Below are 15,016 nucleotides of genomic sequence, written 5' to 3'. Positions count from 1 at the left end.
TTCTGTAGTCAGCACTGGCCTTGAGGTTAGGAGTCTCCTGCCTTAGTGTCATGTGTAGCTGCGATTAATTGCAAGACTATATAGATCTTATCTGTTGTTGTTGTTTTTGTTTTTTTGAGACAGCATCTCTCTGTGTAGCCTTGGCTGTCCTGGAACTCACTTTGTAGACCAGGCTGGCTTCGAACTGCCTGTCTCTGCCTCCTAAGTGCTCTACCATTTTTTTTTTAAAAACTCTTTTTTTTTTCTTTTCAAGACAGGGTCTCTCTGTGTAGCCCTTGCTGTCTTGGATTTGCTTTGTAGACCAGGCTGGCCTCAAACTCAGCAATCCACCTGTCTCTGCCTCTTGAGTGCTGGGAATACAGGTGTGCACCGCAACTGCCTGGCTTTTAAAAACCTTTCATCGGTGTATATTACAGAAAATGTGTTTCCTGCTGATACTTTGACTGTAATCACCCCTATTGCGTGCACTTGCCCTCTCCCTTCATCTTCACAGACATGTTGGGTGTGGGTGTGTGTGTGTACAAATTTGTATAGGGGACAGAGAATAACCTTGGGTGTCACTCCTCAGGAGCTGTGTACCTCGTTATTTTGAAATAAGGTCTCTCATGGAGGGAGTCCTTTCTGCTTCCTCATACTGAGATTGCAAGTATGCCTCACCACATGCCACTTTTTATTATGTGGGTTCAGAGTTGGATTCAAGTCCTCATACCTGCATAGTTAGTTTAGCACTTTACAGCTTAAGGTATTTCTCTAGTCCTTTAAGACTTTTTTGTTTGTTTGTTTTTGGGTTTTTTGAGACAGGGTTTCTCTGTGGAACCTTGGTTGTCCTGGACTCGCTTTGTAGACCAGGCTGGCCTTGAACTCACAGCGATCCGCCTGCCTCTGCCTCCCGTGTGTTAAGACTGTTGAAGAATAGATTTCTTCTTCTTCTTCTTCTCCTCCTCCTCCTCCTCCTCTTTTTCCTCCCCTTCCTTATTCTTCCTTTGAAACAGAGATTCTCTGGGTAGTCCTGGCTGTCCTGAAACTAGCTCTGTTGAGCCATTTCTCCAGACCCTTAAGACTTTTTTTAAAAAAGATTTATTCGTTTTTTATATATATACAGTGTTCTGCCTGCATGTATGCCTGCACACCAGAAGAGGGCACCAGACCTCATTATAGATGGTTGTGAGCCACCTTGTGGTTGCTAGGAATTGAACTCAGGACCTTTTGAAGAGCAGACAGTGCTCTTAACCTCTGAGTCATCTCTCCAGCCCCACCTTAAGACTTTTTAAGAATAGATTTTCTTACTCTTCTTTTTATTTTTTTTAATTTATTTATTTATTTATTTATTTTTGGTTTTTTGAGACAGGGTCTCTCTGTGTTAGCCTTGGCTGTCCGAGACTCACTTTGTAGACCAGGCTGGCCTCGAACTCACAACGATCCGCCCGCCTCTGCCTCCCAAGTGCTGGGATTAAAGGCGTGCTCCACCACGCCCGGTCCCTTTTTATTTTTTTTTGAGACAGGGTATCTCTGTGTAGTCTTTTCTGTCCTGGACTAGTTCCATAGACAAGGCTGTCCTTGAACTCACAGAGATCCATCTTTCTCTGTCTCCTGAGTGCTGGGATTTAGGGCCTGTGCCACCACAGCCTGGCTAGTCTTTATTTTAATTAGATATATCTGTCTGTGTTTGCAGGTGCTCTTGGAAGCCAGTGGCATTGGATGACATGGAGCTAGAGTTACAGGCAGGTGTGACCCTGACATGGGTCCTCAGAATCGACCTTAAGTCCTCTGCAAGAACAGTGCATGCTCTTAGCCACTGAGCTATCTCTCTAACCCCCCCTAATTTAAAAAATTCTATATTTATGCATATGGATGTTAACTTGCATTTATGACTATACCACATGAGTGCCTGGTACCTACAGAGGCCAGACAAGGCTGTTGGATCCCTTAGAACGAAAGTTACAGATACTTGTGAATTGCCACATAGGTGATGAGAACTGAACCTGGGTCCTAAGAAAGTCAGTACTTTCATAACTGCTGAGCCTTTTCTTCAGCCCCATAGGCTGTTTTGTTTTGTTTTAAATTGAGACAGAGTCTAACTATATAGCCCTGGTTTGTGTGTCACTTGCTATGTAGACCAAGTTGGTCTTGAACTGAGAGCTCTGCCAACCACTGCCTCCCAAGTTAAAAGTGGTGTCACCAATGCATGCCCCCCTTAAAACTGTTGTTTGTTTGTTTGTTTGTTTGTTTTGAGACAGGGTTTCTCTGTGTAGCCTTGGCTATCCTGGACTCATTTTGTAAACAGGCTGGCTTTGAACTCATAGAGATCCACTTGCCTCTGCTTCCCTGAGTGCTGGGATTACAGGCGTGCTCCACCATGCCCGGCTCCCCTTAAAACTTTTTTTATGGCCTAAAACATGACCTATTTTGTAGAAAATTCCATGGGCTACTGAGAAGAATTTGTCTTATACAGTTATTGGGTAGAATATTCTGTAGATTCTATTTTGTCCATTTTGCCTGTGTTGTGGTTTGGCTGACATTTCTGAACTGTTTTTGCCTAGATGAGATTTGATGGTGTCAATGAGGTGCTGACATCTCTCACTGTGATTGCATCTGTATTTACTTGTCACTGTTGGTTGTGTTGGTGCATGTAAATCTACAGCTGTTATATTTTCTTGCTATTAGTACATTTATTAATGTGTGGTGGCCATCTGTATTTTCTTTGCTATGCTGGAGATTGACCTCTGGGCCTTGTGTATGCCAGACACGTAGTGTACTACTGAGCTATAGCCCCACCTAGGGACCTTCTTTAGCTTGTCTTAATTTTGTTTTGAAGTCAGCTTTGTCACCGATAGGTGTAGCTAATTCGGTTTGCTTTCAAGTTCTCTTTGCTTTGACTATAATTTTTTGTTATTTTCTGTTTACTCTCAGTATGTCTTTGCTAGTGAGACAAGTCATTAACAGATAACAAACACTTAGATCTTGAGTGTTGTTCTACTTTGAATTCCATATAGCCAGTTTGTGGCTTTTTACTTGAGACATAATACCATTTACACTTAAGGTTATTATTGAAAAGATATGCACTCTTCTGTTGCTCATATTAGTAATTAGCTCATTTAAAGAGGTAATAACGGGGGCTGGGGAAATAGCTCAATGGTCAGGAGCATTAGCTGCTATTACAGAGGACCTGGGTTCAATTCCCAGCATCACTGCCTGGAACTCCAGCTCCAGAGTATCTGATACCTTCACATAGACATGCATACTGGCAAAATACCTATGCTCAAAAATACAAATAAATAAATCATTAATAAATGAATGCCTCAAAAAATAGTTGATCATGATTGACTCTCCCCTCCTAATCTTTGTTTGTTTGGGTTTTTAAATATTCTATAGGCAGGTCCTATTATGGTCTAAATCAGAGGAACCCATGCTTTAGTTTTAGTATCAGGTCATAAGGAAGTAAAAGCATAAAAAGAAAACTGCTTGAACTAAAAATGACTATGCCTACAGAAGAGTTATGATTGGTATATAAATTGTTTGGTTTTTTGAGACAGGGTTTCTCTGTGTAGCCTTGGCTGTCATGGAGTCACTTTGTAGACCAGGCTGGCCTCGAACTTACAGCAATCCACCTGCCTCTGCCTCCCAAGTGCTGGGATTAAAGGCATGTGCCATCACATCCGACCTATTTTTTATATTTACCAACAGCTGGGAAGGGTTCCAATTTCCCCACATCTTTACTAATACTTTTTTTTTTTACTACTGTCTGGCTCCTTATTTACCTGCTCTATCAAGATTTATTCTTTCTTGAGATCTCATGATTATATATTTAAAAATATATTTAATTATATATATTTGTATAGGTTTATGAATGTGTATGTGTCCGTGAGTGCAAGTGCCTTTGGAGGTTAGAGTAGGGGCCTAGGATCCTCTGGAGTTGGAGTCATAGGCAGTTGGGATCTATGCGATGTGGGTGCTGGGAGGGGAAGTTGCAAGAGCTTAGAGTTCTCAGCTTCCAATGTAATCCACAGGTGACAGGACTCACCGTTCACTCTGGAGCACATTCTACCTCATCCTCCATGCCTCAAACTTCATTCTACTCCCAATTCATTAGGAAAGGCACTACCTTGTCTTCTGTATGTGACTTTTTCTGATGGTCACCTCCCATCTAGACACTGTGACGGGGTATCCCTAGGTATCCTAGGCATCCCTATTGCTGACTTGGTGATTTCCCCCCCCCCCTTTGTTTTCAGTTCTGAAGGTTAGCTCAGTCAAGCAGTGGGCCCGCCCCCCAAGATGGTACCTGATTACACTCCAGCATTTGGAGAGTGATACAGTGGACTGCTTCTCCATATAAGAACACTCAATGTGACGCCCAATCTCCATCTTGGATTTAAGGCTTGCCGGAGTCTACTTTGTTGCTACTTGGGCTGCCTGGACTCTTCCGCTTTTGTGTGGTTACCACTTCCCACCTTCTTGATGGGGCTGGAGCTGTGGACTGGTCCTTAGATTTCTTTGTCTCACCTTTCTGTATCCGTGTTTTTGAGCTGTCTCTTTTCCTTTCTTGATTCCTTATTCTGTCCTTTTAATAGAGACTCCCCGTTGTTGCCCTGACTTTGTGTTTAGGGAATCATATGGAAGGAAACTTCTAACCTGCCACCTTGCCACCAAACTCTGCCCTCTTCAGTGCCTTTTGCTTTATTATTTTTTCCTAGCAGCTGTATTGGGAAGAGTCACACACTGTAAAAAAAAAATTTCATCTTTAAAATACACAGTGGTATTGGGTGGATGTATGCCACCATCACTATTGTCTAAGTTGAGAACATTTTCATTACCAAAAAGAGACTCCCTACTGTTTAATAGTCATTCCCATCATTGCCAACCCTTAGTGTTACTCTTGGTTTTGTTCCTATAGATTTGCCTACTTTACATATGTCCTCCAAGTAGAATTGTATTAGGCCAGTCTTTAGGGTATAGGTAAGCACATGCTTCCACTCTCTCCCTACTCCTCCTCTTCTTCCTCTGCAAATACTCTTTCACTGAACTAAAACCCAAGTCTCAGTATATTGTTTCTTTATATGGCCAGATAGCAATTGCGTCTGGGAATATGCTGTATTTTTCATTTATATATTCATTCATTAATAAGCATTTGGATTATGTGTGCTTTTCAATGATGTGCTGGCTGTCACTATGAACATTGCTGTGTACATTTTTGCATGAAAATGTGTTTCAGGGGCTGGAGAGATGGCTCAGAGGTTAAGAGCACTGACTGTTCTTCCAGAGGTCCTGAGTTCAATTCCCAACAACCACAAGGTGGCTCACAACCATGTATAATGAGATCTGGTGCCCTCTTCTGGTGCGCAGATGTATATGTGGGCAGAGCAATATGTACATAATAGTAAATAAAAAAAAAAAAGAAACTGTGCTTTAGTTCTCCTGGGTATATACCTATGAATGGAATTGCTAGTCATATGGCCATTTTATGTTTAATATTTTGAGATGCCAAATTGTTTATCAGGTTGGTGCTCTTTTTGGTTTTTCAAGACAAGGTTTCTCTGTGTAGCCTTAGCTGTCCTGGACTCACTTTGTAGACCATGCTGGCCTCAAACTCACAGGGGTCCACCTGCCTCTGCCTCCCAAGTGCTAGGATTAAAGGTGTGCACCACCACGCCTGGCTAAATTACTTTACTTATTTATTTTTCAAAACAGGGTTTCTCTGTGTTAGCCTTGGATGTCCTGGAGTCACTTTTGTAGACCAGGCTGGACTCGAACTCACAGCAATCTGACTGCCCCTGCCTCCTGAGTTCTGGGATTAAAGGTGTGCGCCACCACACCCAGCCTATTTTTTATATTACCAACAGCTGGAAAGGGTTCCGATTTCCCCACATCTTTACTAACACTTTTATATTTTAAGAAAATGACTACAGTCATACTCACAGGTGTGAAATGGTATATCATTGTGGTTTTTGTTTGTTTTCTTGATTTTTCGAGACTGGGTTTCTCTGTGCAGCCCTGGCTGTTCTGGTCTCAGATTCAGAGATCACTTGCTTCTGCCTCTTTAGTGCTGGCAATAAACGCATACACTGCCACTACCCAGCTATCATTGTGGTTTTGATGTACATTTTTTGGTTTATCGAGACAGGGTTTCTCTGAGTAATAGCCCTGGCTGTCCTGGACTCACTTGGTAGACCAGGCTGGTCTCAAACTCACAGAGATCTGCCTGCCTCTGCCTCCCAAGTGTGCCACCATGCCCAGCTTTGATGTATATTTTTCTAATGATTCAATTTTTTAAGATTTTCAATTATTTCTCCATTGTGTGGGTTATCTTCTCACTCACTTAATGCTATCTTTAAATTGCAAGTTTTTAATTATGGTGAAGCCCAACTTATATATTTGATCTATTTTTTGTCTCTTGTTCCTTAGATGTTATAAATGGTTTTATTTGTACTATAGCATTTGTAGATTGGGAATTATCAGCATCCCAGTGTTAGCCCTGGATTTGAAAGAATGAACTATACATTTCAGAGTTTACTTTTCTGGCAATTTCCACCATCGACTGATTTTTCTTCACTTTAAGACATGTCACTCTCAGTATTTCTCACTTTGGTTTTGTAGGGTGTGGTCCCGACTGCTCAGCGTGCTGCCATCGTGGTGGGAGTAGAGTTGCCAGTTTATGATATCACCAAGAAGCACCTGATACTTTCAGGAATGCTGGGAGACACAATTTTAACACACTTTGTGTAAGTGAGTTATATTTGATTCATTCTCTGTTTAGCAGTTTGAACATAAAAAGCCTCTTTTACTGATATCCTCAGGTAGATTTATAATGAATACACGTGGCCTTAATACTCATCTCCTATGGCCAATACTTAAAGCGTTCTGAATATTTTGTACTTTTGAACTAATTGCTATATATTAACTATATAAAATGGTCGGTTTTACTATGGCATGTCCTATTCACTTTTCTCATTATTAGTTCATTATTCATTATAGAAGATTGTGTTTGAGTGTGACATTTTCTTCATGTGTATCATATATTATGCTCATATTCATAACATGCATGTAAAGCACTCTGATTGTATTTTCCCCACCCATTACCCACACCCTCAGATGATGTGGACAGCTGGCCACTTGGCAACTGTGTGTAGTCTAGAAGCATACTAGATGTTTTTAGATGTTCTTTCACAGCTTGTACTTTGTTTACCTACTGGCATTAGAAGAAAAGTCTCATAGATCTCAGGCTGGCCTCAGATTTACACGTGTGTGTGTGTGTGTGTGTGTGTGTGTGTGTGTGTGTGTGTGTGTGTGTATGGTGTGTGTATGTATGTATGTATGTATGTATGTTTGTTTGTTTGTTGCTGGGCATGAAAGCCAGGGCTTCATGCCTCCTAGTCAAACATTGTGAACTGAGAGCCATGGCCTCCGCTCCATCAACCTGTACTTTTTTATTTATCAGAAGGCAAATTTCCTTTCAGTAGGACTGAGAAAAAAATAAAAGGGCAAAATTTTGTTGAGTTTCTGAAGCTCAACAGTTTTTGGCTGAAGATTATTTCTGCTGTCATCTTGCATTTTCTTTGTCATATAACTTCTGATGTTTCACTATGTAAATGCATTTGACATATAATCCCATTGTCTGAAAATTTTATGTAACTGGTCAATGGTACAGGACATGTACAGGGCATGTCTTGCTTAGGGATGTTGTTTGGTCTATGGACTATCTCCTTTAAAAAAAGAGGCTGAGTTCCAGAATGAAAATAGAAGGAACAACCTTTGAATGATGTTTTATTACAAAATATTTTCTTTCTCTTTAGACTATAATGAAGGGATGTCCAATTTTATCTGATGGATCCAAATAATTATACCTTTTGTGTTTGGCTAAATTCTGCTGAAGTGGGCAGGTAGTGGAAGTAGGGTCACCTATCTTCGTAAATTCGTTCTCACCTTCAGGTCCAGCTTCACCTGTGGTTTGGCTGGGGCTCTGGCATCTAACCCAGTTGATGTGGTGAGAACTCGGATGATGAATCAGAGGGCAATAGTGGGACATGTGGACCTCTACAAGGGGACTTTGGATGGTATTTTAAAGGTATGTATGCTGTAGGTTGGGGTTACAGTTTCTCCTAGGAAATTTGCTAATGCATAGTGCTTCTTTTATTCCAATTTGAGTGCTTAAAATATATCATACATATATTACTAGAACTGTAGAATTACAGATATCAAGATTTAATGAATCCTAGGACATGAATAGGGAAATTGGAAGGGGGACACGAGGGGAGGAAATAACATAAAGGAATACTTACGTTTGAAAATTTTTTAAATTAAGAGCTGGAGAGATAGCTCACAAGTTAAGTTCCATAGGCTTTGTGTTCAATTCCCACCACTCAAATGGTACCTATAACTTTAGGAATCCAAGGCACTCTTCTGGCCTTCTAGACACTGCATGTACATGGTGTATGATACACATGCAGACAAAACACATAAATAAATACATGTAAAATAAAAAATTAATAAGATTTGTCAACCTCAAATAAGAGAGAGACTCTGTAGCCAGGCATACTGGTGCACACCTTTAATCCCAGCAGAGGGAGGTGGATTGCTGTGAGCTTGAGGCTAGCCTGGTCTACAAAGAGAGTTCGAGAACAGCCAGGGCTGTTACACAGAGAAACCCTGTCTTGAATCACCCCCCTCAAAAAATAAAATAAAGAGAGAGAGAGTCTGTGTAGTTGAAAGCCTGGTACTTAAGAAACCTTAACACCCAGTGCTTTATATAAGTTCCAGGTTGTTCTGTTGATCACACTTTAAATTTTTATTTATTTTTGCTGGGCGTGGTGGCGCACACCTTTAATCCCAGCACTCGGGAGGCGGAGGCAGGTGGATTGCTGTGAGTTTGAGGCCAGCCTGGTCTACAAAGGGAGTCCAGGACAGTCAAGGCTACACAGAGAGATCCTGTCTAGAAAAGCCAAAAAAATTTTTTTTATTTTTAATTTGTTCACTTTACATCCTGATTGTAGCTCCCTCCATTGTGTGCTCCCGGGCCTGCCCTCCCTCTCTCATCCCCCTCTCCAGTCCTCAGAAAGCAGGAGCCCTACTCCAGTATCGTCTGACCTCAGCCTAATCAAGTCCTCTCTGGATGGCCTACATTCTCTTCCTCTTTGGCCTGGCAAGGCTGCCCCACCAGGGGGAAGTATGTTGATCACATTTTTGCTGTAAATATTTCTGTTGGGGTAGAATATCAGAAATGTATACAGAAGTACTGGTTATATTACTACTATAAAAACAAATTTAAGGATAAAATGTGAAGGGGCCATATGGCTTTTCTGCTGTTATCAGTTTCATTGAACAGCAATGTATTATTTAAGGGGCACTATTTTAATAGGTACAGGGAAATTATTGCTGTTACTAAAGCACTGGCAGTTACAAACAGATAATCAATACAGCCTCATAAGTGATAAACTCAGAAATCTATGGTAGGAAATTATAGCCCACTCTTGGAGAAGTTTGAAATAAGCTCTCTGGAGATGTTAGTAAATTGAATAATAATAACTCATGTCTATTGAATGCTTTAGTGTATGACAAGAGCTGTCCCAATGAGACTTACATGTATTCAGTCATTTAATTCTCCCCGTTATCTCACGAGATAGATATTGAAGCAGCGAAGGATCACCTTCCTGAGAGTTTCATAGTTAGCAAGAACTAGTGCTGCAATAAGCGTAGACCTTTGGCTTAAGGAAGCAATTTTCTTCTTTTTAAAATCTGGGACATAAATTGTTTTTTAATTAATTAATGTATTTACTTTACATCCTGCTTGTAGCCCCCTCCCTCCTCTCCTCCAAGTCCCACCCTCCCTCTCTCCCTTTTCCCTCCCTCCCTTCTCCCCCCTCCCCTATTCCTCAGAAAAGGACAGCCTCCCTTCCCATCTACCCCAGCTCATCAAGTCCCATCAGGACTGAGCTCATCCTCTTCCCCTGTGGCCTGGCCAGGCAGTCTGACCAGGGGGAAGTGATCGAAAATCATGTAACGGAGTCCATGTCAGAGACAGCCCCTGCTCCCCTTACTAGAGGACCCACATGAGGTCTGAGCTGCCCATCAGCTGCATCTGTGTAGGGGGCCTAGGTCTAGTCCATGCATGGTCCTTGGTTGGTGCCTCAGACTCCACAGGCTCCTCTGGGCCCTGGTTAATTGGCTCTGTTGGTCTTCTTGTGAAGCTCCTGTCATCTCTAGGTCCTTTTATCCCTCCCCCCACTTTCCCACTAGGCTCCCTGTGCCCTACCCATTTTTTTAAATAATTTAAAATTTTTTATTCACTTTACACCCCAATTGTAGCCCCCTCCTTCATCTCCCTGTCCCACCCTCCCTCTTCCCCCCAATGGCCCCCTAGTCCTCAAAAAGGGGGAATCCTCCTCCCTTACCATCTTACCCCAGCCTATCAAGTCTCATCAGAACTGCCTTCATCCTCTCTGTGTTCTGATCAGTGACCTCTGCCCAATGTTTGGCTGTGAGTCTCAGCATCTGTTTTGAAGTGCTGCTGGGTGGAGCCTCTCAGAGGATCATTTTGCTTCTGTCTGCAAGCATAGCAGAGTGTCCTTAATAGTGTCAGGGGTTGGCTCTCTCCTATGGTGTGGGTCTTGGGTTGGGCCAGGCATTGGTTGGGCCTTCCCTCAATCTCTGCTCTATCTGCTCTATCTTTATCCCTGCACATCTTGTAGGCAGGCTAAGCTTTGGATCAAAGGTTTTGTGGGTGGGTTGGTGTTCCCCTCCCTCTGCTAGGAGACTTGGTCTAGTTAGAGGGCATCCTCTTAGTCTCTGTGGCCCCAGCTACTAGGAGTCTCTGCTAGAGTCCCCCTCATATTACCCCCAGGAGCCTACCCTGACTTATGTCTCCAGCTTGTCACAGGGGTCGCCTCCACCCCTAGTTTCTCTTTTCTCTGCATACCTTTTGTCCTCCTGCCCTCCTTCCAGGTTTGATTTCCACCCTTACTTCTCTCTGTGCTCCCTCTACTACCTTTTCCCCTCTATTCAACCACTTCCTCTGTCTATTCTATTTCCTCCTCTGAGTGAGATTTAAGCATCCTCCCTTGGATCCTCCTCGTGACTTATCTTCTTTGAATCTGTGTATTGTAGTGTGGTTATTCCTGTAGTATATGGCTAAAATCTGCTTATAAGTGAGTACATACCATGTGTATCTTTCTGGATCTGTGTTACCTCACCAGGATGATCTTTTGTAGTCCCATCCATTTGCCTGGGAATTTCATGATTTCCTTTTTTTAATATTAAGGAAACATTCTCTTCCTTCCTTTCCTTCCTTTTCTTCCTTTCCCTTCCTTCCCTCCCTCCTTCCTTCCTTCCTTCCTCGCTTCCTTTCTTCCTTCCTTTCTCTCTACATAGAGGGTTTCTCTGTGTAGCCTTGGCTGTCCTACACTCGCTTTGTAGACCAGGCTGGCCTCGAACTCACCGAGATCCACCTGCCTCTGCCTCCTAAGTGCTGGGATTAAAGGCGTGTACCACCATGCCTGGCTATGATTTATAATTCTTAAAGCTTGATTTGAGTTTGTAGGTGAAGATTTTAGGCCAATTAGGGATTTATTGTGGTAATTGAGGTAATGATAGGACTGGATTGTGTCTGAGGGAAATTCTGTATTTTTAGGTTACCATCATCTCAGCTTTATTTTGAGTAACTTTCAAAATTAAAACATGAATTTTGGCTTGAGTCCTTCAGAATTTGCTGGAGGTCCATTGGTAGAAGCATATTATCAATGTCTGTCCATCAGTAGTAACATTACTATGTTATTTTTCTGTCCTCCCCTAACCAAGTGGTTTATAAAGACACATTTCTAGGATCTTAAATTGTGGGATGGCAGAAAAGATATTTATAAATCTGCCTCCTCATATCATTATTGTATTAAAATGTGTCCATTTCTTTAAGCAGTGGTAAAATTTATTTCACCAATGAAAAAGCAGAACAACATTTTTTAGTATCTGACAAAACATCCAACATATTGCTATTACTTAATAAGTCTTTGTCTATTATATAAACATATATACATATATGTAGAATTCAGCATATGACATCAGCTTTTGACCTTTACTATGTCATCTTGTTCTTGAAACCATTTGGTGCATATAGAGACCCCCACTGTATAAATCAGGGCACCAGAGTGCAAAGTAGTTCATGTTCCTCATACATAGTCCTTAGACCATTCATAAAATATACCATGGAGTTGCACTCATTTTAAAAGTAGAAAACAAGAGTCAGAGAAGGAAAGTGACTTTCTCAAGTCCCAATTCACTTCCTTGGTTTTCTTCATCCCTTTGATCATTTCTGGATACAGTATGTATCAACATATTAGTATCTACCAATATCTGTCTGTCTATAACAATGCGTGTATTTGCTTGTCAACTTCATAGAGTATATGTTCCATAGGGGGCATGGACTGTATACATTATGTATTTCTGTGTAACAAATACCTCTAAAACTCAGGTTGGTTGTAAAAGAACAGTTCTTCTTTTGCAGCTTTTGTGGATCAGGAATTGAGAAACAGCTTCTTTGAGTGATTCTACATTAAGACCTCCTAAGAGGTTGTAGTCCATGTCATCATCAAGGCCTGACTGGAGCTGGCATATCTGCTTCAAAGATGACTCATAGGGGTATGAGTTAAAGGTCTCAGCTCCCTAATGACGTAGGCCTCTAGTCATGGTGTGACAGCTGGTTTCCTTCAGAATGAACAATTCAATAAAGAAGTAGATAGGTACATTATTGTACATCAAATACCTTTTATAATCTCATAGTGTTGATTTCAGCTATGTCCCGGTCTGCTATAGTGTGAGGACTACGCAAGGGCATGAATGATTGGGGATAGGGTCCCTTAGGTGTGCCATCACTTTATGTAGCTATTTCTGTTATTGCAGACACGCTACCTTTGATTTATATATATATTCATAATTCAGATATTCACAGTTTCATTACACACAGGCATATAAATGTACGTGGGTCAATTATCCTGCGTTATCCTTTTTTAAAGGCATTATCTTTTCTTGTTCCTGTTCTTCTCCCCCAAAACTGCCTTTCATTACCCAACACCTCCTGTTTCTTGTCTTTTTGTTTGTTTGTGGCACACTACAATTAACTAGGATTTTTTTTGAGACAGGGTATCATGTAGCCTACGCTGTTCTCAAATGCACTGTATATCTAAGGATAGCCTTGAACTCCTGATTTTACTTCCTCTGCTTTCAGAGTGCTAAGATTGTAGGCATGTGCTGCTATGCCCATCTCTTATTTACATTAATTATAAGTTATATCTCAATTATATTCCCAGTATTAAGGAGTATATATTGTGTATGGTGAGTATTCAATAAATAATTATCGATCAGTGGTTTGATGGATTTAGACTATAAATTATTTAGACTACAAAGTATATCTTCAGAAAAGAAACCGTTCATAATAGCTATAGTTGCTGGGGTGGGCATGGAGAATGGTTGTCAAATGTAAAAAAGAAAGGAAAACTCACTATTTTTGGTTATGTCTTTACCTCAGATGTGGAAACATGAGGGCTTTTTTGCACTCTATAAAGGATTTTGGCCAAACTGGCTTCGACTTGGACCCTGGAACATCATTGTATCCTTTTAGAAATCAAGAATGGAAGCCAGTGCTTCAAAGTCTCAGGTAATTCTAGGTTTTAGGAAGATAAATTTGATTATTAAATCCTGTATAGTCAAGTAAGAAACTCAAGCATCCCATTGGAGACCACTGTGAATGGAACCAAGTAGAGAAACAACTTCCTTTGGAGGCAAATACACATTTAAAGGGACAGAAAAGATGTGCCAAATGTTCTATTTAAATCAAAATGTCTGATGGGATGGTTCAGTGGGTAGATGTCCTAGCCTCAGTACCTGATGACCTGAGCTTCATCCCTGGGACTTGTGGAAGGAGAGAAGAATTGGCTCCTATAAGTTATCCTCTGACTTTCATGCACATGCTCCGGCAGGTTCATGTCCTCCCCAGCAAACAAAAAGAAAAGCAAGCAAGCAAATAAATGTAATAAAATAAACCATCAAGGACAGCCAATCTTAAGAGGGCTATGACATTTTTAGCAGTGCCAATGGAAGATGCTCACAGGGAAGTCCATGCTATTGTGGTCTAGATTTTGTAACCTAGAATTATGAGACCCAGATAGCTTGAAAATACCAAGAGGACACAACACATTCATACAGAGTGACAGGATCCACAGCCAAATAGGAATCTTTTGTCATGGGTGCGTTTCTGTCCTTCAGCTGTGCTTGGGTGCCTCCTATGAGCAGAGCCATGTGCTCAATCCTGCGTGTGGTGCTATGTGTGTGCTTGGGAGCTTAGCAGGGCTGAAAATTAATTCCTTACCCTTCTGGAAGCTGTAGGCTGAACAGAGACAATATCACTTTCTCTATTTGGAATTGTATATAAGAGCTTCTCTGGGTACATAGTAGACACTCAACATATTTTTATCTCAAGAAAAGTCTGTTAAGCCAATTTCCTTTAGACTAAGTAAATTAGTGTAAGAGAGTGAAATGCACAATTTTCAAGATGGGTTTAGCTTTCAATACCAACCTGGAGATCTTCCATGACTCATTCTTCAGTTTTTTATTACATATGAGCAGCTCAAGAGGCTTCAAATCTAAGAACTGAAAATCTATCAGCCCAGCCCTGCCACCCTTTCTACTGTTCTCCTTTGTGTTCCTAATGTATTTTGACAAAGATGTATGTGTTTACAGAACCAGTGGTCTCCCAAGGGCCCCCTGATTGAAGAGTAGTAGGATGACTTCAAGTCATTTATGCATTTGTGTTACCTCTTCCCTGAGAGGAAGCGTCAACATTGAGAGTGTGACCCCAGATTGGTGTCTTCTGTGAAGATGGATACTGATGGGTGACATTCAAAAGGGCCTTTTTTTTTCCAAATGTGGGTTAAATGTAGTTGGTTATCCCCAGACACAGGCTACAGCAGAAGGCTACCAGCATAGTTAATGCTATGGATGTTATCGACCTTGGTTCTCATTAAAGTATTTATTGGCTGAA

General features: G+C 41.3%; 1 protein-coding gene across 5 annotated transcripts in view; it reads left to right on the top strand.

Annotated features, from left to right (window-relative positions):
* Positions 1-15,016, top strand: part of SLC25A14 (solute carrier family 25 member 14) — a 39,239-nt gene extending 24,223 nt beyond the window's left edge. For all 5 annotated transcript variants that reach the window (XM_084789134.1, XM_084789136.1, XM_084789135.1 and 2 more), the window contains 4 exons: positions 6,592-6,716; positions 7,924-8,059; positions 13,505-13,585; positions 14,581-15,016. In XM_084789134.1, coding sequence (XP_084645260.1) covers positions 6,592-6,716; positions 7,924-8,059; positions 13,505-13,585; positions 14,581-14,622 — 384 coding nt within the window. In that variant the 3' untranslated portion in view covers positions 14,623-15,016. The remainder of the gene's footprint in view (positions 1-6,591; positions 6,717-7,923; positions 8,060-13,504; positions 13,586-14,580) is intronic.

This window comes from Acomys minous (genome assembly GCF_964271855.1).
Source record: "Acomys minous genome assembly, chromosome: 7".
NCBI lineage: Eukaryota > Metazoa > Chordata > Mammalia > Rodentia > Muridae > Acomys > Acomys minous.
Note: the sequence above shows the minus strand (reverse complement) of the source record. Positions and strands in the feature narration are given on the sequence as shown.